This window comes from Phasianus colchicus, chromosome 7 (assembly GCF_987193195.1).
Source record: "Phasianus colchicus chromosome 7, bPhaCol1.hap1.1, whole genome shotgun sequence".
Taxonomy (NCBI): Eukaryota; Metazoa; Chordata; class Aves; order Galliformes; family Phasianidae; genus Phasianus; species Phasianus colchicus.
In genome coordinates this window covers 34,816,284-34,842,210 of record NC_143442.1, presented here as the reverse complement: position 1 = coordinate 34,842,210, position 25,927 = coordinate 34,816,284, and the positions used below count along the sequence as shown (strand labels likewise).

Here is a 25,927-nt window from a genome sequence, read left to right as displayed (position 1 = left end):
TCTTTTACGTTTTTATTTCATCTACAGCCTTTGGCTGGCATAGATTTTCTGGTTACATATCATTGGGTCCCATAATTTGTCATAATGCTACTCAATGGCTTGTCGAAAAAATGTGAAGGGACGTTGTCAAGGTTGTTAGGCCTCAAGTTTAACCTGCAGTACTTTTGAGAAAAGAAGAAAAGATTGACATAAACTGTCCCCCAGAGCCCGAACATTCTCACTGCTTCCAAAAAGAAAGAGGCACTTGAGAGAAAGTCCTAAATGTTTTTTTGAGCAATGCAGAAGCCAGTGTGTTTATCTCTGAGGCTCTGCTTGTGAAAATCCTTCTGTGCTTTAGTCCTGCTTGTAGGAGGACACTGAAAAAACTGAAGTGGATGAGGACAGGATTCGTTCCAGGTATCCTGCTGGAGTGAAGCAGACTGCAGAGACCCAGTGGAGTGCAGAGAACTGTTATCATTTGAAGGGCATCTGCCCTCTTCAGCTTCTCAGAGTTGTCCCTTCCCAGCTTTTAAGCACCTACCACATATTCATTTTTCAGTGCACTGCAGTTCTGTCCTAACACATCAACCACTGCAGTGTCTAAGCTTGAGTTCTTGATTGACAAACCCAAAATGAACATCTTCTAGCTTTGGGGTAGGAGATGAGGACATTTTATCTGCAAGTAAAAGGGATTGCCAAATGCTGTGCAGCCTCCAGAACAGTAATGCAAGACGTCCAGCCACTTTTGCAAGAGGATGGAAGGAGTGGACTGGGTTGAAATCAGAACCGTGGAAAGGATGAGAGATTTATATAGACAAATTTCAGTTTAAATCCTTGTTTATATCCCTGGGGATAGGTTCCCCTCCTGGTTTTGGGCGAGCAAGCAGACCTGAACTTGTGCATCCATACACGTAGGCACAGTAGAAGAAAGAATCTGCTAGTCCATCAACCTTTATTATATTTGATTGCACAGTATTTTGACAGTAATCTTGTACTGCTATGTGTCATGGTTTTTCTGTGCTATCAATTACAGTGACTACCTGCATGTTAACTCCGTGTAGAAGGTCAAAGAGCCTCTGCTTTCTTTTAGAGGACTGATTGATGGTTTAGAAGAATACAGTTGGGTCATGCTAATACCTTAGGATGCCTGGGAGATGCAGAGTAAATAACAACATTGTTAGTCCCACCCCTCCTGGGCAATAAGGGTACTGAAGGCAACAGCAGTGAATATGAGTCAGTTGATACAGAAAATCAAAGCTGTTAGAAAGAATTGAAGGTCTGCAGAATGGAATGTCTAAGGATGACAAAAGAGGGATTTCATAAATTCATCAGCAACGCATTGTATCTGTGTAATGAACGAATGGCTCGGGTTGGATGAGACCTTTAAGATCTTCTAGCTGAAATGCTTGACAGAGGAATGCAGTAATAAATCTTGAATTCAGAAAGAAAAAGCCAAAAATGCCTGTTTGTAGGAAATAATTTTACCTCAAGTTTGTACTTCTAATCAGCAGTTAAGCGACTGCTGAGAAGCTTCTACAGCGCTTTTAATTTATGTACTTATTTGCACAACCAGATTGGTAGACTCAGGAGTGTTACAAAGTTGGCTCAGATGCTCTCCAATCAGTTGTCATTTAATTTTAGGGGATCTTGTAGCAGCCAGAATGGTTTAGAGGACTAGAATAAAGTGGATGCTATGCTTGCTATGCTATGCTTAAGAAAGGGACTCTGATCTCGTACTGATCCTGGGCAAATTCATGGGAAAGCTGATACGTGATATAATCAGAAAATAATTTCCAGTGATGGAATAAGTAACAGAGTTATCTGAGTGCCTCACAGGAGATTGTCAAGGAGTAGCAAGCTCTGAGCAGTTCTTAATGCTGTGCTGTCACAAATATCTTTGAAGAACAAATATATTGAGTTAGTCCTGCGTGATAATAATGAGTATAAAAATGATTTTTTTAAGAAAGTTTTACAGTTGCTAGAAAATGACCGATGTAATTTAAATCCAAAGTATTGAAATAGTGAACCTGTAATTCTTTACCTCTCTAGGAATCATTGGCATCTTTTGGAGAAAACATTTGTAGCTCTGCGTGGAGCCCTTCTCCTCCTCTTGGCTGTGTTCTCTCAGCAGCCTCATGTGTGCACAGACTGAGCTTTTGTCTCTGGGGCTGTCTCACAGTCTTCACCTATGTGTGGCTTCATACTCTCCATCCCAACTCAACACTGGTGCTATACGTGCTCAGGAGGCCAACCCATTACCTTCAGTGTCAATGTGACCAAGGAAAATGACATTTTTAGGTCCACGGTGTCACTGAAGACTGTGATCTGGGCTTCATCTCCACGTGTGGGCTGTGGTGTGAGTGGTGCCCCATCTCTGGTGTTGTTCCCAGCCTTGGTTGGTCAGCTGTGACAAGTTTACACTGCCCAACCATATATCTCAGTCTTTTATCCTTGCCTTGGTGCCATGTGTTGCCCACGCAGGTCCATCCAGAAGCTAACAAGGATCGTTCCCTCATCTTTTCACTCTTCTGTGCCACCTTTGCTTTGGCAGTCAACCAAAAAAACCTTCCCAGTGGTTTCCTCGTAGGTGAGATGCTGCTTTTCCTTGGCCTTCAGCAGTCATATGAAAGCTGTTTTTTATTTTTACTGTGATTTAGCTGGATTGTGAGGTGCTGTTGTTTGTTTTTATGTCTAGCTTTTTAACAGAAAAATGAGAAAAGAAAGCAAGTTATTGTCTTAACAACTGTTTCTGTACGTGAAGCTGCTTTCAAATCAAGTGGGATTGTGTTGGGGTTAATCATTTAAAAGGTGTGAGTTGTAGTGAAGTACACAATAATCCAGTTGTGTTGCATGAATATAAATCCCTCTGGTCTGTCAGTTCTTTCAGTTTGCAAGATTGGAATGCTTTTTTTCTCCCTCTGTGTTTTTGTCTTTCTGTAAGTTGTTTTTTCTCACTGAATGGTGACAAGACCAGGTGCCCAGCTGAAATGCCTCTACACCAATGCACACAGCTTGGGAAACAAACAGGAGGAGCTGGAAGCTACTGTGCTGCTAGAAAGCCACAATATAGATAGTGTCACTGAAACCTGGTGGGATGGTTCCCGTGATTAGAGTGTGGCTATCAGTGACTACAAGCTGTTCAGAATGGGAGGCAGGAAAGGAGAGGAAAGGCTGGCAGATCTTGAAGGAAGCTTTCCTCAGAGTGCAAGAGCTCTCCATCCCCAGGTGTAGCAATCAGGAGAGGCAGGCAAGAGATCAGCATGGCTGAACTGGGACCTGCTGGTCAAACTGAAGGGCGAGAAGTAGATGCACAGGCAGTGGAAGCAGGGACAGGTAGCTTACCTAGTGCTGTGGTGGATGTCCCATCCCTGGACGTTTCCAGGGTGAGGTTGGATCAGGCAACCTGCTCTAGCTGTGCACGTCCCTGTTGATTGCAGGGGAGCTGGACTGGATGACCTCTGAAGGTCCCCTCCAACTCTAATGATTCTATGATTCTGTGCTCCTGCAATTGAATAGTAGTAAGCAGCCTTTTTATTTTTAAATGAAAAGTTGAAACTTCTGGTTGCAGAGTTGGAAAATGACGGAAGCATGGAAGCTCAGCACTTGGAGAGGTTTGATGCTTTTGAAAGACTTGCTCGATGAAGTACATTTGACTTCTGCAGGAAGTAGGATGTCGCTAACACAGCCAATGAGATAAAGCTGCTGTTGATGAACTGCTCGTAAATACCAAGCTTCATTTGTTTCTCAAGAGAGGGAGAAAGCCCTGTCTCATACTGCCTCAAAAGAAGCCACATCCCTCTCCCTCCTGAGCAGGGAATGGGATTCACGGTCCCCAGCAGGCAATACAGTATTGCACTGCAACATAACAAGCAGTCTTGACAGCTCCCTATGATGCCACAGTTCAGATTTTACCATCGAGAAAATCCATAAACTATACACAGCTTTCTGGAATCATTAACGCCTTCGTTGTATTGATGATTTCATTTCGGTGCCGCAGGAGCATGGCCTATCTGCCTAGCTGCAAGCTGTGGCTTATCGTTTTTATGATGCGTGGCAAGGAAGCTTGCCACATGCTCCCTCCCCCCACCAAAAAAAAAAAAAAATCCATTGCGTAAATTGATTTGGGGATCAGCCTTGATAAAATACCAGCATTCAGCCCCTCGCGACGGCGCGGCTGTATTGTTAGCTGTTCTTGATTATTTGGATGCTCCGGCAGAAGCTGCCACATCAGAGTTGGAGGTGTGCAGAGATTAACTGGTGTCTGTCCAACCATTTGTCATACAAATAACAGTGCCAGTAGAGTGAAATACTATAAATCACTTTTTCCCAGGATTGAAACCTTTTATCAGTTGTGTCAGTTTCATTATTCAATAAGCGATTAGTAACAGCCATTGTCATTTACCCATTTGGTAGTTAACAACTCAGATCTTCAGCTAGCGAGGAGGCATGTGACACCAGCATCTGATGTAAATGCAGGATTTAATATTTATCTTTCCGGATAAAATGCAGTTGTTACTCAGTGCTGCAGTGGGGGGGGTGAAAGGCAGTGCCACTTAGACAGGAGTCTCTTCATTTGGGTCTCTTCGTTTGGTTTTGCTTTATCATGCTGTCACGCCATCATTGCTTACGGGCTGACAAAAGGTACAGTGTTTAAAATATGCAAATACAAAACGGCGCCCTCCTTTCTCAGACTTTAAAACTCTAATCGCAGCATCTCCCAAGGGATTGGGAAATTGCAAATACAGCTTCAGGAGTAAGCCAAATTACAGGTGCGTGATAACTTGCATGTAAGAGCAGCTGCAGGAGTTAACCTTCATCTTGCTGGATTTTGTTCAAAACAGTACCTGGGCAGTTGTTGGGTAATACCACACCAGGAGCATCTCCATTTTATTGTTTTTATTTTTTTTTTTTCACTTTTAAGTTAAAACAAACAGCTTTCTGTAAATCTGAAGATCCCAATCTAGTACAGTAGCGTCCTGCACATCGTACCCTTGAAATCCAGATGCCATCCATGGCGAAGAGACAAAATGATGAATCTTCCATTGTCCCAATTTTTCTCTTTTCACAGCAAGTTTAAGATTCTTCCATTTTAATAGCTGCCTTCTCCCTAGCAGAGCTGGGTTGAGAGACCTGCCCAAAGAGACCTCGTGTCCCATTGTAGGTCACAGTGGTAACCACTGGTTGAGCTGTCAGTTTTGAAAGTTAAGTTGGCAGCTGCGTAAATTGCTTGTGAAAGGTCCGAGGTTCTTTGTCCCATTGCCCATTTTGAGCTAGGAGCTTTGAGTCAGCAATTTAATTTTGTAGGTTTTGTCCCAAAATACGACTGATGATTAGAGATGTCCTGTTAGCAAGCCTAGATGCAGGCTTTGTGGTTGTGCTACGACAGAGGTACTTTGCATGGGATTAACCCTCAGGTCATCCTCCTTGTAGGGCAGGGCCCAGATCTACGGGTCTCTGTTTTCTAAATGAAGCCAGGTGAAGGGGGGTGAGTCGAAAGCTGTCTCTCGTGTCAGCGCAGTCAAAAGGGGAGCTGGTGACCTTCCTGTTTGAGCACAGGCATTCAGGTTTGTAGAGAAATAATCATTATGGATGGGCTGGTAGTTTGTAGGGAAAGACCTTGACACAGTAAATCTCTCCAACTTGAATATCTCTAGTGAGGAATCCCTGTGCTAACATGAAAGGTTTCACCAGAAGCAGAGTAACGTGCTGAACTATTAAATGCCTAACACTGACTTAGTTTTACTGGGTGGTGGGGTGTACTTGATGGATACCCTTTTCTAAGGTGTTATTTGCACAAGTTGAGGTTGCTTGTGTTGCTGAGCAAGATTTAGATCTCTAGCAAAGTTGTCTTGCCTCTGTTTTATGTAGGGTGCATGCATAGACTGTACCTAGGCTGTGTATCTATGGCCCGTAGGAACTGATGTGAGCAATGATTGCTTTTCAGAAGAGTGGTCTGCTTGTGAAATCTTACCACAGACGTGTCCTTTATTCACGTTTTTATTGCCATAGCACCAACTTCTGTTTCATAGCGGCGCGGGTGACACGGATTCAACGCGATGAAAAGTTGTCCAGTTGTAGGGGTTTAAATTGAGATTTCCATTCAATTCTGCAATCGCTTTACATTGCAGAATAGGTAAAAGGTGGAACTCGCACCATGACTCCAATGCCCAATCTGTCTTAATTTTACCTTAAAAGGTTTCTATGGACAACTTACGTTCTTGCTATGATAACAGTGCGTATAGTGGGAAGTGTATAGTGGGAAGTCTCCCTTTTTGTGTTAAGATCATTTTATTAAACGCAGAAGGAAATAAATCCAAGATGAGCCATGAAAATATCACTCCTCTGAGCAGAAACAGCTCTTCCTGTTGTTTTGGAACTGTTTTCTTGACGGTAATTGCTTGGGCTATCAACAGAATGGGGCTTCATTCAGTCAGAGAGGGAGAAGGGCGTAGAGCAGTGCATCTTTGGATAATGGATTTAAATGCTGCTTGTTCGTCAGCCCCAGACAAAATCCTCATCTCCCTGTCCATAGATGAAACTGATGGTCTGAAGCAGGAATAAATCCATCCTGCCATAAAACCAGTGGTTCTCTATGGGGTAGGCAGGGGAGCATTTTCTCTTTCCACTGAGTCAATGCTGTGTCTGGGGAGCAGAAAGAGGGTAGGCTGCTTGCAGACAGCACGTGTTCCCCACATGTCCCACGCTAGTTACAAGGGATTAATATGGACAATAAACAGCAAACTGTCACGTGTCCTTAAAAATGACACAGATCAATGATGATTTTGACAAATAGCATTTTGTCAGGGTGATATTTTTGCACGCTCTCAGGTGCTTTATGTCCCCGCTCCGTTTTTAGCACAAAAACAAATGGAGGCAGCGTGACAAAGTGATTATCTCATCCCGTAATAAGTCAGCCAGCTTTGTGAAGTCAACCCAATTGGAGAAACTAACCTCAGAAATTGGTCGATCAAATGCTACAAGCAAAGTACTTGTTTTCCAGTATTGAAGCTGGTGGTCTAGTGATCACAGCCAAGCAATTATGGCCCTGTTAGATAGCATGAGTAGTAGTCATTAAATAATTATACCTTTGATTAGCTGCTTTAACTGTTCGTTGCCTTTGAAATATGATAGTATAATTTAAAGCTTTTATTAAAAGATAATTTTTCTAGGTGGTTGAAAAGGATTTTGTGTGTGTGTATAAAAGACCCATAATTTTCTGCTCAGATAATGAAAAACTGAGAAAAATGTTTCCAATTAACATTTACTTTTGTCGATTTGGATCTGGTATATTTATAGTGTATTGGAAATGCACTGAATAGTTTAGTTAGCCTTTTGCCTACTGCAAAAGTTTCTGTAGAGCAGTGCGGCAGAGTGGAATTAAAGACAAAGGAGAGAGAAGGAATTTAAAACGTTTTTTAGAAGCGTTTAATTAAAGTCACTTTCTTCCCTGCCACGGGTTGGAGTATGAACACGTTTCCATCTTTTTCCTCTATTTCAAATGTTCCACGCAAAAGCTGAGCCAAATGTGATGAAGTATTAATGTGAATGGAAGTATTGCTGTTGGAGTGTTTTGTGGCTTTGAAGCAGAGTCCTGGAGAGGATTTTAATTTGGGAGAGGCCTAAAGTGGGTTAGTGGGATATGAGCTACTTCGACTTGGCATTTTTAGTCATTTCCATTGATGCCCATCAGCTTCCTTCTCTGAGTATCCTGGTTTTCAATTTAATACATTATGGGCGATTACTGTCAGATTTTGGCTTCTGTTTTTATGGAATAATAATGCAGTGGTTATATATTCTGCATTTCAGCTCCATTTTGGGGTCCAGAGGGTAACGTGTCCTGTTAACATCAGTACAGAGAACAAACATTTGGAAAGCTCAGAGTAGCACTGAAGTGTTTAAAGGTGTTTTACTTCAAAAGCCTGATGTAAGAGATCTGCATGCAGCTCTGAGCTGTTAGTCAATACAGAAGAGCAGCGTGTATATTGATCCTTACGGTCATATAGAAACAAAATGTATAGAGATTATTTAACATTCTCTATATTTTGTACGTATACCCTTTATTTTATTTTATTTTATTTTTTTTAATCCCTTTTTGGGGAGTTTTCATCATTGCTGCTTCTATGCAGGGTGTCAGGCCCCTTCACAGTTGAAGAAACAAGTTTAAGTAGTGTAAGAATCTCCTGGGCTGCATCTCAATGAAGTAATTTCAGCCCTCTTATGAAAGAGCATCATCTTGTTGAGCAAATTGCTGTTCTGCTGACCACCAAAAAAAAGGAAAGTCCCCAATCTGCAGCCGATTGACGCCACTCCTGGTGCAGAATGGGTTGAAAATGAGCCTGAGGAGGGCTGAATTGTGGAATCTTTCCCCCAGTGTGGTGGCAACTTTATGTAGATTGTCCTGGAGCTTATCCTTAAATACCCCTCCGACACTCAGGTTTGCCTGTTTTACCCAGGACTTATATACCTCTGGTTTTCTAGGGAGATGTCACACGGGTTTTGTATGTAAAAGTTCACCTGGCACAGGCTTTGGGAGAAGGTTTATCCCCATATATCTTCTCAGTCTTTATTGTTGCACAATGAAAATAAACAAATGTCCTTAGGTGAATGAGCAGTGTTATTATTTTGCGCTTATGATGATGAGATATTCTGAGAAATGAGTGGCATGCTGACTCCATCCCCAGCCCCCTTCCTCCAGCGTAGGTGAAAAGATCCTATTATTTCTGATAATTGATGCTGAGGGCTGTGGCGTGCCTCATTTAATCAGCACTGTTCAGCACACTCCAGGGATGTAATTCATGCACACTTTAACATCCAACATGGCTGACAAGGCTTGGACACACAACCTAACGGCTACATCATTTTTTAATCAGCTATCTGAGGACTATTTATCTAATCAACAAAGAACTCTGTCACATGGAGACCAGAGGTGACATTAACAAGTCTGTAGTTTCTCTGTACTGCGGTGGAGGAGGATTTGTAGGGTGAGACTGGAAACATTCAGTCCCTTCAGAACAAAAGCATATTTCTACTTAGCAATGTGCACAAATAATTTAATTTGAGCAACTTGAAGGGGATTAATGTGGTGTTTAGGTGACTGGTATCTGAAGCATCCTTAGAAAATAATATAGGTATTAAACAGATGGACCATCAGAGACACACATCAGTAATACAGTAGGTGCTTTTAGAAATAATGATGTCTGATCGTAGGGTGGTAAACATATTTACTACAATACCTAACTAATCAAAATTAGATGGGAAAAGTAGATTCATTAACGCAGTATAAATAGCATCTCTATTAAAGAAAGCAAACACTGAAATTTTGTCTGCAAGGGGTTGGTCACAGATGTAAAGTTATTGCCTGAACAAATACGAAGATGTGTGGTAATTGGGAGTCATTAAGCTTAATTGATTCCCAGTTACTCCGTATCTTAACAAAAGGCTGTTCCAAAGCCTAATTCTCCTCTTCATCTGCTGGCATGCCAGCTCTCTCTTTAAGACGTGCACGCTTAAAACATACGTGTTCCAGCTCATTTTGCACGCAGCATGTTTGTTAAAGAAGTGTGATTCAGCTCACGAAGTGAAATACTTGGATTTGTCAGCAGATGTGGGATTGTCTGTGCCTCCAGGTACAGCCGGATGCCATCCCAGAGCTTTAGCTGAAATGGCAAACTGTTGCCCCTATTTCATCATCAGGTTTCACTGTAATGGACGGAGACCCAATGTGTCATCATATCCCACTAAGTTTAAAGGCTTTTCTGTTTAGAGTCGTTTTGTAAAGCTCTGTTACAATGCTATTTGGATGTTCAAAGGCCTGTTAAGCTATTAAATAGCCTGTACAGCTTCCACTTCAGTGGGTGTGGATTGCAGCCCATGCCTTACAAACTGCAGTCGTGAAGATAAGGACCTGGAAGACAGATAAGAGTGGGATTGCCTCTGGTCGTCTACATTGAGTCCATCCAGTCTCTACAGAGTCATAGCAAGGTCATCGTGGCTCCCTTGCACTCTTATAGGCACAGGTACCTTCTGTCCATTAGCAGTTTCCAAGCTGTAGCATTTCTTCACATTAAGCCCCAGGTATCCTATGTCGTGTTTGATTTGTTGAGGCTTTTCATAGAAAACCCAGATTTTTCTTGATTTTGAAGTCCGGGTTGTAGATCTGGAAGCTTTCTGTCATTCCTGCAGCTGGTGAAACAGAAAGACGAACTGGTGGAGGTCATTTCTTTTAAGAAAGAAGCTGGAAAAGCTTGTTTAGAACAACAGCAACAACAAAAGAATGGGAGTCTTGCTTGCCAAAATTTTAAAAGAGGCAAATGAATGATGGAAATTGAGCACACAAAAATTAGGATTACAAGAATGACACGAAAAGAAACACAACTGGGACTGCCGTGTCTCTTTTGGTAGTGTGTGCTTCTTTTACAGTGCATGGAGATGATTCAACAACTGCTGACCTCTGTCCGACCTGGGAAGCAGTTCCTGCTATAAAAAATAAACGTCCATATGGCCCATTGTAACACTTGACACTGTCATGTAGAAGTGCATCATTCTTTCCTCCTCGCAGATCTGTGCAGTTGATTCTAGTCCCTTTTACTGGTATGTTCAAACTAGATGTCTGAGTGTGCCACGTGAGTCAGGTCATAGATGGGGAAATAGAGAGCAGCATCTCTGTAAGAGCTCAAGAAATCATTTTAACCCTTTGTCATAAAACCACACGCCAGCCTCCCAATAGTCAAAGCTTCCCCAGTTTTTTCTTTGTGATTTCTTCCTATGGTAACTACTGGGAGGAGCTGCTGGGTGATGGCGTGAGCAGTTGGATGTTGCAACAATGAAGGTGTTGTTTTGCAGGGTTGTTAAAAGCAGAGCTCGGAGTCATTGGGTGATGGGTAATGACTTATTGTGCTAGTCCAGATTGGGAGTTTTGGAAGCACAAATTAATTTGTCTGGCGAAGGTAAGAGCTTAATCTTGGTGATCTACATTCTGGAGTTAATGAGCTTGGTGAAGATCAGAAACTGTGCTCCCACTTGATGCCTACACACTAGTCGGGATGGGGGAAGGCTTTGATTGCTGCTAGATGTTGTTTTGCTGTCGACGGTGAAGCTGGAGGTCAGGGCAAGTGTCGATGTTAATCAGATTTTTCTCAAAACGTTATTAAAATCCATTAGTCATTCAGATTGTAGGAGCATAGCATAGCAGGTGGAATACAAGCTGCAATTTGAGGACAAGGTGAATCAAACACCTGGTGTCTTTTTGGGTGTAGACACCTACATTCCGGGTATTTGACATTGAGAGAGGTGTTTGGGTTTCTTTGGAGCTCTAACTAGGGATGCTTCTTGGTATCTTTGTAAAGAAGATAGGCTTCCAGAAAATAGAATCATAGAATCACAGAACGGCCTGGGTTGAAAAGGACCACAGTGCTCATCCAGTTCCAACCCCCTGCTATGTGCAGGGTCACCAACCAGCAGCCCAGGCTGCCCAGAGCCACATCCAGCCTGGCCTTGAATGCCTGCAGGGATGGGGCATCCACAGCCTCCTTGGGCAACCTGTTCCAGTGCCTCACCACCTCTGTGTGAAAAATGCTTCAGCAAATGAATCTGCCATAAAGATCTTTGTAATTACAAAGCTTTGTTTCTGTTAAATAATGAAGCATTTTTAATAGATTTTTATTGGAATCCAGTCCTGCCTTCCTTGGTTTTGTTTGTATATACACACGTACATCACCAGAGCTGGCAACCAGAGCTTATGCTGAGCTAACTTTTGAACCTGAGAGTGAATCCAGACTGTATGGAACAGAATATTCTGGTATATAAGCCAATGACAGATCAAGCAAATAACAACATCTAGTGCCTGCTTAGGCCTTGTTTGTAGGCAGCAGAAATTTATAGTTAGGCTGTAATTCTGAAGGCAGTCGGGATAGGATGGCTGGGCCAGGCCCTGCTGGTCACACATACATCAATCACACCACAGAAGCTGCATTTGGCACTGTCCAAACCCTAATGGTGATAATATTAGTGAATTCTCAGAGATAGCAGAGCACCACGAGGAAGCAGGCCGGAGTCTAATCAGTGCTAAAGGACACACTGGGATGTATCAGGACCTCAGCATCATTGAAAAAAGGATCCATTCCTTTAAAAAGAGGAAAAAGGCATGACACTTAACACATTAAAATGGATTATTTCATCAATAGGTTAATGGGAAACCAGGCTGCAAGTTCACTTCCTGCTTATATATCCATACCTGAGCATGTGATTAAAGTATGAAAAATGAAAACGGACTGGGAAAAGGTCTTTGTATACTGGAAACATTCTCCCTTTTCTAAGCATGCCAAACCTCGATTTTGCCTATTTATATGTAAATTTCTTTTTTTTTTTCAGGAAAAACAAGGTTTCAGCTGGGAAATGGTGCCTCTCTGGTTGCTGGTACCTGCTGGGACTTGTTAAACATTTCTAAAAAGGAAGGTTTTTCAAATTGAAGGATGCTTATAATGAAAATATTTTTAGATTTGATGAACCTTAATTTGTAGATCTAGATCTACAAATTAGACAGATCTAACATAGCCTTTCTTTGATGGGAGCAATGAGGCCCTGGCACGGGCTGCATGGATTGCTATGAATGCCCAGGGCCAGGTTGGATGGGGCTTTGGGCAGCCTGGTCTGTGGGAAGCAGACGTAAAGCCTGAGTTCTTTGGGGCATTAAAAAATATCTGTTAAATTTAGAAAGAAAATTCTGAAAATATTTTCTCACACTACTCACTGTGTTATGTGATATCCTGCTTAGGATGAGATGCTGATGGGATCTTATTCCAGATTTACCGTGGGTTTCTTTGTAATAAGCTGAATTAGAGTGGAGGAATGTTCAGGGAGAAAACATGGCTGAGAAATTAATCATAATTAATAGCACTGTAAGTGGCACTGTCCTTCTTAGAAGCCTCATATCTGAGCTCAAGGCTTTCCCCTGTCTGTGGGTGGAATTTCTTTACCAAGAGAGCTGTGAGGTGCTGGAACAGCTGCCCAGATTGGCTGTGGATGCCACATCCCTGGAGGTGTTCAAGGCCAGCTTGGATGGGCAGCCTGGTCTACTATTAGATATGGAGGTTGGTGGCCCTGCATGCAGCAGAGGGGTTGGAGCTTCGTGATCCTTGAGGTCCCTTCCAACCCAACCATTCTGTGATGATTCTATGATGAAGGTCCTTGCGAGCTGCTGGGAAGGAGATCTGGATATTCATCCAGTTCTTGCTGGTTGCAGAGATCTCTTCCTTGATGCTGCAGAACAGATTTGACAAGGTGAGGTGACTGGAAGGCTTGTAGAGGTATCACTTAGCAGATACATCATTCCCTCCTTCTATGTGGGATGGCCCAGGGTAAAGAAGCAACTCGTCTGGCTGATTCTCCCTCTGAAATAGCACTGTACTGCAGTTGTTTTGTCTGGTTATGTGTCCCTTGTACAAACACGTTGTGCCTTTTTATTTCTGCTGCTCTTTTTGTCTGTTCCAATAGCAGGTCCATCTGGTCTTGCCAGATCTTGTCACCTTTTAGAGATTTAAAAATCATTCCCAAGAAAGAAGAAGCCTTCCATACGGTGTGAGGATTTAAGAGGCTGTTTAGTCCCGTGTGCACTTTGTGTGTAGCTCTTCACACGTAACAGGCTTGTGCTCGTATTTTACTTCACATGCTATTTTGATGTTTCTTTTTTTCCCCTTTTTTTCATTTCTTTTTTTTTTTTTCCTTTTTCTTTATTTTTATTCTATTCTCTTTGTTTTCTCTCCCCCTTCTGCTCTCTGGATGCAGCCAAACGCAAAGCTTGGAAACTAAACCGTGTTGGTAGCCTGCGAAATATATACAGCAGCAGCAGCACCAACACTGAAGGTAACAAAACCACACGTTGTAGATGAACACCCCCTCTCTCTAACCTTGTTTTTTTTTTTTTACCCTGCTTCTCTGGAAGTTGTCCTCCTTGCGTCTCCCACCAAATGCAGGAATGGAAATCAAATTTGCCCAAAGCATGTGTGCTTTCATCTTATGTTTGCAGAGTCATTCCAGCGGTCTTTTCATCTTTTTGTTTTGCCCATTTTATTTTACCATTCATGTTCCTTTCAGCTTACTTAAATTCTGACCTTTCCCTCTAGTCGTGGAGTGGTGATGTTTAAATTACTTCAAGAACCCATTTTCTTCCTTTATTTATTTATTTCTTTATTTCCCCTTTCTACATGTGGCCACTCGATGTAATATTTCCGAAGTTATTACAGTTTTTAAAAGTGTTAGTATCAGGTGTAATGATCTGTAGCCTAATACAATGGTGTGCCGTGACATTTAAGCAACAGTCTTAATTTGTTTTTGTGAAAGCGTTCTCCATAATGCTCTTTGCAGCTCTAATCCAAAGGCGAGACAGTGCCGGGTCATTTGCATGTGCTGCTCTTGCTTGTAAATTCTGTATATTGTTGTATTTCTAAAGGTCGTGCGGTGCCAAAGTTCACAAATTGACTTACGTTGCTCTTATTTTTTTTTTTTTTCCCACCGAAGACAAGCCAGCGTGGCTTTTGTATGAGAGCACATTGGATTTTTCTCCCCTCCACCACCTCCGTTTGAACAACATAATTATAAACTTCCTTCTTTTTTTATTTTATTTTTTTTCCTTTTTTTTTTTTTTTTGTTATTATTACAAAATGTCAAAAGGTCAGAATGAATCGGAAGCCGGGAGAGGAGAAAAAAAACAAAACCTTTGCCACCATCTCCAGCAGCATGTAAGAAATATGGAATGCAAAATAGGTCACAACTCAGTACTCTCAATACGATGTTGGGAAGGAGGATTTTTTTTTTCTTTTTTTTCACTTAAGTGCAAACCAAATGGGTCAAGTAATCGCGAGCGCATGCCCTAACACTAATTGACTTATTTTGGAATGATTATAACTGTAATATTTTTCTTAATGTCACTGTTTTCTGGGCTGTTGGTTTTAGTGATTGCCAAGCAGTGGCATTAAATCTCTTGTAAATTTTAAATTGCATGCTATTTCTGTAAACAAGTCCCTCTGTTCACATCCTGATCATTAACCTTTGGTGATTTATATCACCGTCCTTTTTTTTGCACAATTACTGCTGGATTGCTGCTGGATGCCATGCTCTCACTGCCAAATAAAGTGTACGTGGGAAACAAAAGTGGGATTTTACGGCGCCTTGTTAAGGAGGCTTTTTTAATTATGATTTTGGTTTATTTCTCGTCGTAAATGGAAAATTATTACCTTTCACAGCAACAGTTGCAAATGCGGTCTGTTTTGATCATGCTGTTGTCTCTTCCAAGTGCAGAGTGAGAGAAGAAGGTGATTGGACATTGATACTTTGCTTTCTTTTGCTATTTAACACGAAAATAAGTCGTTTTTTTTTTTATTAACATATCATTTTGTATTTGTGTGCTGGCTTTTTTCTTTCAGTCGATGTTCAGACATGCTTGCTGTTACAGGTTTACTCCTGGAGAGACTTTATATGCACCTGTTATTAAAGTGTAAGCTTGAAATGTGTGTAAAGATATCCCTTGTGTACTAAAATCTTGGGGTTTGAGGCCTGTCTAGTCTGAAGAATCTTCTATTGCACCTATGGAAGGCACACTGAATAAACAACCTTATGGGAACAGGTTCCTGATAGCCCTGGTCCAAAGGGATTTGAGAGATGCCATCGAAATACAATTCTGAAGTTAGGCAAGTGTATCTTTTTTGGAAGTTTTACCCCTACTGAAAACTGAAGGGTCTGATGTTCTCCATAGTTCTGCATCTCTGGGCCCATGTGCTTCCCCTCAGTGCCATAGCTGCAGTTGTGAGACTGGCAAATGCAGAGTTAATGAGCAGTGTAAGTATTAAAAGCCACATGTTTAGATAATTATGCCTTCAAAAAAGAAAATGTTGATAGGAAATGACAGTCCAGAATAACAAATCTGCTTTAGTTTTTAGCACGTGCTTGCTCAGTTGCACTTCTGCATTGTTACAGAACAAAGATGTTAGCATCATGGACAATTTTAAGAAGCTTTTCTTGGCTACTTTTTAATTCTGGCACTGTGATTTCGGTCTTTAGGCTGTTTCCATGTAGGAAAATCTGCAGTGAAGATGGAGAAGGCAAAGATGTGCGTGCTGCAACTGTTCCATAGGTGCTTAGCAGAGGGGAGCATCTGCATGGGCTTCAGTTTGGTTGGGTCACTCGTGCTTTCTGCTTGCACAAGGTCACCTTTTGCTCTATGCCATGCTAAGCTGAGTGTCCTCCCTGAAAGTGGCCAGTCTGTTTAAAAGCTGTTGATGCTCTTGCAGCAGTGTTTCACCTGGGCAGAAAGTTCATGTTGGCTTAAGCAGTGCAGATGGAGAGGGGGGATGTTAGAGCACCAAAGGTGAGCTCTGTCTGGTCAGCTTAGCCAAGAAAGGTCTTCATCTTTGAAACATGGATGGTTTAAAAAGTGAAGCACACTAGGAAACACCTATTGCAAGTACAGACTTGCATACTGTATGAACTGAGTTTAAAAATGACTTCATGGTGTTCTCTGAACCGTGTTGGCTTGGCATCCAAATAAAGTAAGTACATATGGTGGAGGGAGAGCATCTGTCCCTTGAGCCTTTCATCATCAGTTTGTCATTGATGGGCAGTTATAAAACACTGATACTGAACCATTCTTCCAGTGGAACACAACCTTTATCAAGAGCTGTGGGCAACTGATAGCAGAGCTATATTGTCTTGATAGGGTTGATTTTCAAAACTAATTAGATTTAGACACTGGGTTTGGAAAGGGGAGAGAAGTATTAGCATAGTCATGCCCAGTGGGACGTGGCACAAATATTTCTTTAATTGATGCTGCTAATAAACATACTTATCTTCCAACTTACAGGGATAATTTACACCAAGTGGCAAAAGGTAGTGATGGTTCTCATGACACAGTACATAAATAACACCTTTGTTGTGAACAAATTGTATGTTGTAAACATCTAATGTTGATTGCTAGGGAAGTTTTTCATTATCATCTTCAAGAACAAAAGACTGTGGGTTATTAAGGAAGGATGCTGGCGTGGGATGAGTCTCAGTGTTACTTCAGACTGCACTGGATAGGTTTGAAGCTGTAACCTCAACTCCAGAAGATGCTTTATGGGTGTTTGAAATACGCCATTGAGTCTTCTGGTTCTACACTTACTGTTTCTGGTATCATGCACCAGATGTGCACAGCGACTTGCTGTTCATTTACCAAGGTAGCACTGATGATGACTACATTGTGCAGATGCATGAGCTGGCATGAAAGGGGCTGGTTGAAAGCCATGCCTCAGAAGTCAGAACTCCAGTTCTGTTTCTGACTGCCAAAATAATCATGTGGGCCTAAGAGAAATGCCCTAATCCTGGCAAGTCTTCATTTTATACCCATGGAAAAGCAGCAGTAGTGTTTCACTGAAAGGCAAACCTTTGGGATGGGTGCAGTTTCTGGCTGCAGGGTGCCTGGCAGAATGACACCCATACCTTCTGCTGGCATGAGGCTGTGCCCAGGGCTCCACACCAGAGGTGTGCAGCTACTTGTGCAATTCGTAATAGTGAGAATGAAAGGAATGGGAAGAGGAAGCAGCAAACACATGTGGCCAGCATTTAGAACTGCTCTCATTGGTCTGGCAAGACGCGTGCTGCTGCTGGATGTGTGCTTTGCTGTGTTTCAGCAGACCTACCTGAGCTCTCTGAAATAAGTTACAGACTGATTGTATCCTGTGATTATTTTAGGTCGTTTTCTAAGACTGCTCTCTGTTGCATACAGAATGCCTGTTTGCTTCCCCTGCAGAACGCTCCCAAGGAATTGTGTACGGTGTTCCATGAGCAGGTGGGCTGTAGCAGCACACATTGTTTGGCAGAGGACAGTAAATGTTGACTTGGGTTGAACACAGTTATCTTCCTACAGAGAGAGAACAGTGAGAGCAGCACAGAGTAGCACCATGTAGTCTCCCTTCAGGATGGCTTCCATGCCTCTCTATGCAATCTGGTGTAGCCTTCCTCACCCTCACTGCTTGCACATCCTCTAGTAAAAGCAAAGCTCAACGATGCTTTGGGTTCCATATCGCATTCTTAACACTTTCAGCTCATTTCCCATTTCAGCCACCTCTCTCCTCGCTTACGGAGCAGCCCCACAACATTTGAGACATCTCCTGTCCTATAATAACTTCCAAATGTAAATCACTTGCAGCTGTTTCTTAGCACTTTAACCCTTCGTCTGCTGAGCCTCCAGGAAATAATTGATGACTGATTGGCCCATTAACCTTTTTCAAAAAAGTTTGACAGCCTGGACTTGTGTAATGAGGAGGGATTCCTGGTGAAATCAGTTTGATGGCTGAGTTGCTTGCCCCTGAGGATGAAAAATTAGCCCCACAGGACCTCGTCTGCATAGAAACTGGACACAATTAGTGTAATATCCGGTGTTATTAATGTAGTTTGGAGTAATTGGGCAGGTTGATTTCGACAGGTTGATGGTGCTAAAATACTATTACAGTGGACCTTTCTATGAATAACCGTTAAACATGGAAAACCGTTTAATAAAATGTTGTGATTGGGCTCCTAGGGGTTTAAATAGCACTACCTGTAATTTTTATTAAAGGCTAAAAATGACCAATTCCACTCTGCTGCCTGGATTTTTCTGTTTGCTTTTGTGATGGGTCCGGATTTACAGATTGCTACCTGCATGGCACGTCTGGTTTGCTCACTGCTCTGTAGGTGATGTGATGTGGGCTCTGCTGCTTTGTTTCACAGAGCAGGGAACTCCTGCAAACTTGTTCTGTTGTCAGCCAACTTTGCTGATGAATTGAAGACGTCCTTCCAGCCCAGCCCTAACACATCCCCACAGTACTGGGACAAACTCATTGACGTGTGGACTTGGCCATCCCCAGTTACCACAGCTGGAAGGTTTTCCAGCTTTTGTCACGGTGTCATCTGGTCACAGCAGCAAAGGTCAGGAGATTAAACGGGAGCCTTCCCTTTGGGGTAAGGATGCTTTGTGTGCAGGATAACCAGAGGAAATGGCTGATGGTGGTCCCAAATGTCTGTCTCCATTGTGCACTGTGCAGTAGGTCTTCCATGAGCAGAGGAATGACTTTGGTGCAGCATTTTGTGCAGAGCTTGCAGGGATACTGTTAGAGCATGGGATTTGAAACCTCCCTTACAGGCTAGGTTGGATTGCAGAATTTGTTGCTCATAACATTCCTAGGTATGTGATCAGGATTACTAGATGGGAGAATTCAGTCATGCTATATCTTGGATCTATACACTTCTTTCAGGTCCTGAAACTGTAAATCTGGGAACTCACTGCATACTTGGATGCTGAAATTTTGGGCTGAGCTGTAACAGGATTACTGTAGAGATTAAATATGTATGTGCTTGTTGATTATTAGATACATTAACTCTGTCCATGCTAATGTCTCCTCTTGTTATGCATCCCAACAAGGTGTTCTTCTTGCTTTTTGCACATTGAGGGCTCCTGGCCACCATACTGATGCACTCACCTCAATAGCACCTGCAATGAGTAATTGCTGTGAAAATCTTTGAGCTTAACATTTCTGGCTTTTTTGCTGTTCCTGGATTCCTTCCTCCTGATATGCACTTCATTGAAAACTTTGCATTCATGCTTTTCATGCTTGCCTCTAAATCACATACCTGCACAGGGAAGGACTGTGTATGGAAGAGGTTGCACTCTATGTAGAAGATTGCTCTGAGCTGGAGGATTCATTGGCAGCATTTGTAAATTTCTTACTTATTAAGACTTGGGAAGTACAAAGATTTTATCATTTAGAAGCCATTAAAAAGCCTAAGAATGACACATCTCCTAAATTGGACTCTACAGGAAGCTGCTGCGTGTGAGATTCACTTTTCCATGTCCTTCTCTGGTCTTTGTGAGGCCTCTCTTCCCTTCAGCAAGGCTTTCTGGAGGTGCTTCGTTTTTTGTTCTGCAATATTGTGTTATCCTAAATAGTAGGACAGGCAGCACATCTGACTATGAAGGCAGGAAAACTAATTATCCCACAGGTTGAAAAAATGACTTCCATTGAACAGCAGTGCTGCATTTAAAGCTAGCTCTACATTTGTCACATCTTTATATGCTTCTGGATGAGATAGTGCAGGAGTTTCGTGGCCTTGAATATCTGATAAGTCATCAGTAGACAAATGAATGCTTTTTCTAAAGCCCATCATGTCTGATGCTCACCAGAACTCTGTTGTAATGCTCCTTTCATGCTTCATGCCTGCCCTTCCTGATTCCACCATCTCCGTCTCAGCCTCCTTGACTTTTTTAATTTGATTTTGGTATCCCATGTGTAGGTAGAGCACGTCCATTTAGTTTAGGTTTGTTGGTGTTTTCATACGCTGCAGTGCTTTGGCCTGAATACTTGTCCTTATTCTGTAGTGGCCCGGAGGGGTTTTCACTGACCCTTTCTGCTAGCTTCTCGGATCATTTTCTCATCTCTCCCAGTGTGAATAGATTGAACTGATTTTAATCCTGTATTATAATCTGTGCTGTAGACCAAAAATGTATATATCTGCTTTCAGCATTTTGCATCTCTGCATGTACAGACGTGGTCGAAGGAAGAGGGTAAACTGTTAAACTTTGTATTGTCAACTCTTTCTAATGCATTCATCCTTTTAGTTATTTTGGGACACACTTTGTGGGTTGTTTTGTTGTTTTTTTTTTACAGTGTGTAGCTCTTAGCATGTCAGGTTTAAGTCTAAATAACGTGTGTTAGCCACTTAGTCTTACAGAGACTGATAGAGACTGATAGAGACTGATACAGATACTGGATAGGCTCAACACTGAACAGGCAAATGCACACAAGAACTGTATGTTTAAACAAAATAGTACTTTATTCATGTAGTCTTTTGAGAGAAAAATGCTGGATCTGTGAGTTGTTTTCGATGCATTGTGCAGCCTCAGGGTTGGATGTACTTAGCCTCAAATCTCCAACATTCAGACTTGAGCTTGCTATTTGTTGATATCCTTAAATTTAAAACTTTCTCCTATTGCATGTCTTTTTTTTTTTTTTTTTTCAGAACAAGAAGAAAACTTTGAGTTTATCATTGTCTCTCTCACTGGCCAGACTTGGCACTTTGAAGCTACCACATACGAAGAAAGAGATGCGTGGGTACAAGCCATAGAGAGTCAGATCTTGGCCAGTTTACAGTCCTGTGAGAGCAGCAAGAACAAGGTATGGTCCATGGGGTAATACTGAGAAGAAGTAATAGGTGGTTGATCATTGAGGAAAGCAAAATCAAGAATGCTGAGCTTGAAACCTCATCTCCTAGAGAAAAACATGTAGTGTTAGAGCTGCACGTTATCCATCTAAGCAATGTGGTTGCAGGAAGCAAAACTCAGATTTTACAATGATGCCTGCTTTATTACCCCATCCTACCAGCATAGGTGTGTTGTTTGTTTCCAATATATGTTTCCAATAATAATTGGGATAATAATGTTTGATTCTATTATACATTTTTGAGATGGAGATGTTTGATTATACATTTCTGAGATGGAGAAAAATCACAGCCTATTTGTTTTTGTGTCTGACTTTCATGGATTCACGTGTAGTAATGTTTATGTTAAGGGAGCAGAACAGATATAATATGTATATTATATATGTATATAACAGATATATGTATACTAACACCTGTGTTTAGAGCACTTACACAAAGTGAGGCAAAGAATGGCTGGTAGCAGTCACTATCCACAGAGCCTACAGAGAGGATTGGCTTTTGTGTGTATTAAATATTCTGAAAAGAAGAATCCATTGTTAAGATTTTGATTGTAGAAGGGACTTTTCTGATTATATATACTCAAGTATAAGTATACTTAAGTATATTCAACCTGCTACAGTGCTCCAAGAGGTTTTCTTCTGTAAAGTAGGTCCACGGTCTCAAAACATGTCGAAAGAACTAACTGAAATACTGTAAGTACAGCAAGTAGGGGTGTAGTAGATGTTGTTGTGATGGAATACACCTGGCCATATTTGATTTTCATTTGAAAATTATGTTCGGAGAGCCCATAGTTTGTTACAGCTGTCAGTTTTATTCTCAGAAGGCCCACCAGATGGTTTAGTTGGGAAGAGCTGAACTAGCACATGGTGACAGACCCTCCGGATCCAAGCAAAGAGCATTGGCCAAGGACTTCAGGATCCTTGTTCATTCAGACTTGACCTGAGCTCTGTTGTTTGTTTTTTTTTTCCCCCATTTGCTGACAGTGGTGTTATCTAACCCTTTTTATTGCTCTCTTGTTTGTTCCATACGCCTTTCTTCACATTTCCAGTCGCGTCTGACAAGTCAGAATGAGGCCATGGCCCTTCAGTCGATAAGGAACATCAGAGGCAATTCCCACTGCGTGGACTGTGAAGCACAGAGTAAGTACAGCTGCTTCTGGAGGCAGCGTGGTGTGCTGTGCTTCAGAAAGCTGCCCTCGGTTCCTTGGCCAAGAGATAGGTGAACGTCCATCGTGGGCTTTGTCTTTTTTGGTATTACATTCCATATGTTATTTTCACCTCTCTTCTTCATTGTGGAGTTTGCTTAATCAGATTGATTTTATATGAATTTATATTTAATATACACTGTGTCAGATAAGCCTGATTTTTTTTTCTTCCCTCTTGTACTTACCTCTTAAAATGTGAACATGTCTTCGCTTTCCTTTGAAGAAAAGGGAAAAGGAGTTTGCTCTTTGACATCAGCTACTTCCATTTTCTTCCTGCTTTGGGTGGAGAAAACATACGTACTGTGGTCATATTTTCAGAGAATTAAAGCTTAATTTGTGAGGTTTTTTTGTGTGTTGGTTGGTTTCATCAGAAGAAACAAAAGTTATTCCTTGTTGTATGTGGATACCAGAAAACTGATTGGAGAGTTTTTTCCTTTCTGTGTCTCTTTCCCTCTTTTTTTTTTTTTAACACATATCTAATGTTCAGAAATGTTCTCAAGAATACTTTGAGCTGCTCTTCACCTCACTAACCCCAGCTGAGGTCATTATTCTGTTGCTCTTTAGTTCCAGAGGTTTGTAACAAAGCCATAAAAAGGAAGTACTCTTGCTCTAAAGCAATTAGTTGTAGGAGCAGAAGGACTGAGAACTCCTGCATTTTTATTTCTTTGATATCTGTAAGTCAGAACTTTTCTTGTGATTTTACATGTGCTTAAAATGGAAAAATATTCATTTATTTTTCTTTGAGTACTTTTTTTTAATTTTTTTTTTTTTAAGACTGACTGCTTAGGATTTTGACTCCTTGTCTCAAGCCATTTAAACTTCCCAGTTAAATTTAAAATGAACATTCATACAGATGTGCAAGTGCTTTTGCCTGATTAATTTCCTGTCTGCATAGCTGGCAATTGAGCTGATTCGATCATCCACAGAGCAAGCAAACCTATTGTCCCCTGCTTCATCCTCAAAAGGGCTGAAGGAAGGTGGTTAGCACATTAACAAGCATTTCCAGTCCACGCCATCAAAATGTTCTTCACACACAGATTGATTTTAATTGATTCTTTTGAAAATTGTCAGATATTCATATTCTGATGGTTCAGGAACAAAGGCAGCTGCTCTGTCCCCAGCAGTTCAGCCTGCAGGGATACGAGCCTTGGCTGGACTAGGCTTTGAGCACCAGGTCTCAGACTCTGTCAGAACAGCTTTTTGAGCTGCTCGGAGGAGATCACCACTGGAAATACCACAGGTTTACCAACACTGATGAATTAAGGTCTTTATGTTCCACTGGCTGGTAATCCAGGGTGTGTTAAGCAAGGAAAAAATGTTAGTTCGGCTGGTGTTTTAACGTGTGTAGGCCAAAAAGACTCGTATTTCTCCACGTTCTTTCATATTAAGCTGGTAGTCACTCAGATTTACTCCAAGGTTTTGGTATAGCACAAGGAATAGCTGTATAAGATGCTGTGCTTTGTATGACAAGGATGAGGTCTTCAAGTGACCAAGATGTACGCCTGGCTTCTCTGAAGTATCTGAGCAGAGTGTGACTGATTGCTGCTCCAGTCTTACAGATGTGGGTAGCATTTTCCTACACCCTGCTAACTGGTTCCCCACACAGAGTAGAAAAATGTGATTCATTTACTGCAGGCAAACGTGTCCTTCCAATCTTTTTTTTTTCTCCTTTTCCTGTCAGCCCAGTTGTTCCTCATCCAGATTGCTCCTTGGGTCAAGCTGGCCAGCAGGAGGGATGTGCCAGGAACACGCTGCAGACAGAGGGCAGGATGGGCCTGCCCTTTTTGGCAGGGCTTGGCTGTATGGCTTGGAGGTTGGTGGGTGATTTTGGAACCTCAGCTGGAAACTCAAGTCGTAGTTCATATTCTTGGAGATGATTCAAATCCTCTTCGGTTCTCCTTGCCTTTTGGCCTGCCTTCTTTTAAGGCCTCTGTATTGAAAAATCTGGGCTAGTTCCGAAGCGATGTGCATTAGAACGTCAAGCTGTGCTCGGTGTGAGCCTCAGCCCGCTGCTCTTGTTGCCAGCCTTTGCTTTTTTTCCCTTTGCTCCCTTTCTGCCTTACCCCAGAGCGCTTTGCATCACAAACACCAGCACTGTTGTGGCAAGCCGATGTAATTTGCCTCCTCACAAAGCCAGATGTTTGACAGCAAAGGAATACGAGAATGTTGCTGTCCCTCGGTTCTATTCAAGAGCCATCAATCTTCCACTTCAGAAGCCTCATTCTTCCTCTTTCTAGAGCTGTTTGGCTTTTTAGCACTTCATTACAGCACTTTTGTTTCACTGGGGAATTTCTGCTTTGTTGTCCTGGCGTGCTGCAGGCCTGCTGGCCCTTTAGCAGTCCTGAGCTGAGCTTTGTCAAACTCCTGTCCTAACTTTCCTACCCCGGGGCTGAATTTCTGCCCACAGCTCCATTTCTGCCTCTTCCAGTTGTAATGACGCCAGAGGATAAACTTGGCTCACTCCCTTCAGATGCCTGGGGAGCTTGGAATATCAATGATCTTGCTTTCCTCTAAAAACGAGAGTCTCATCATGAGTTTTCCAGGCCAACGGTCTATTTAGTAGCTTACCGTGGTATTTTTTGGATTTGAGAGCCAAACACTGAAGTGCTAATTTCAGCAGACCCATCACAAGATTCATTTTTTTTCTATATGTACAATAAAATTCTCAAAGGATTGAAAAGCTGGGCCTTTTCCTCTCTCTCTTTGCTCCAGCTCTGCAAGATGCTGCTCCTCCTTTCCCAACCAACTGCTGCTCCTCCTTTCCCCGCTCTTCTGCTCCTCTCTCCAAAGATGCCCCTGCTCAGACTGGCACTCTTTGCCATGCTGAACCCAGATGATTTAACATGGGTAACTCTTCCATCAGCCTCCTCATGTCATCGGTGATGAAGGAGATGGAGAGATTCTCCCAAAACAGTTGTCTCCAAAGCTTTGGCCTTCAAGTGATTCCATTTGATTGAGGTTAAAGTCAAAATGGGAGGAAGTCCTTACAGGAGAAAACTATAATCTGGGAGTATTCAACAATGTAAAAATGCCCTTTTTTGGCCCCAAAAAAACCAGTTACAGCTTAAAATGTTCAAGCATGAGATTTTAAACTTCCCTGACTACATAGGATAAGAGGAAAAGGCAGACAGGAACACAAGATTTCACAAGGAGCCATCCATGGTCATCTACAAAGGCTGCTCCAAAAGTAATGCCTCCTGTTTTACCGTATTGCCCCACAACATCAGAGGCAGACACTGGTGGTACGGCAGTAGAGGCTGAACCTTCCCACCACATCCCATCATGTTTTGTTGCTGTGTGTCAGATGGCAGCTTAGGGACAGGCTGACAGAATGGCATCGGACGTGGAAGGGCATATGAAGCAAAAAAAAGTGCAGTTGAATTCCTCCATGCAGAAAAGATAGCACCCATTGAGTACCAAAGCTTGCTGAATGTTGATGGGGACCAAACAGTGGATGTTAACACAGTGAGGCATGTAAAAATATTAATCAGTAATTTTTCTCTTGCTTCATTCCGAGTTAGT

The 25,927-nt window shown here is 42.0% G+C and overlaps 1 protein-coding gene across 6 annotated transcripts in view; it reads left to right on the top strand.

Annotated features, from left to right (window-relative positions):
* The window catches only part of AGAP1 (ArfGAP with GTPase domain, ankyrin repeat and PH domain 1), a 292,152-nt gene that overhangs the window by 224,507 nt on the left and 41,718 nt on the right, over positions 1-25,927 (top strand). For 5 of the 6 annotated variants that reach the window (XM_031604524.2, XM_031604523.2, XM_031604522.2 and 2 more), the window contains 2 exons: positions 21,004-21,158; positions 22,250-22,340. In XM_031604524.2, coding sequence (XP_031460384.2) covers positions 21,004-21,158; positions 22,250-22,340 — 246 coding nt within the window. Of the gene's footprint in view, positions 1-13,761; positions 13,840-21,003; positions 21,159-22,249; positions 22,341-25,927 lie in introns of all 6 variants that reach the window. The other variant, XM_090144531.1, reaches the window with a different exon arrangement.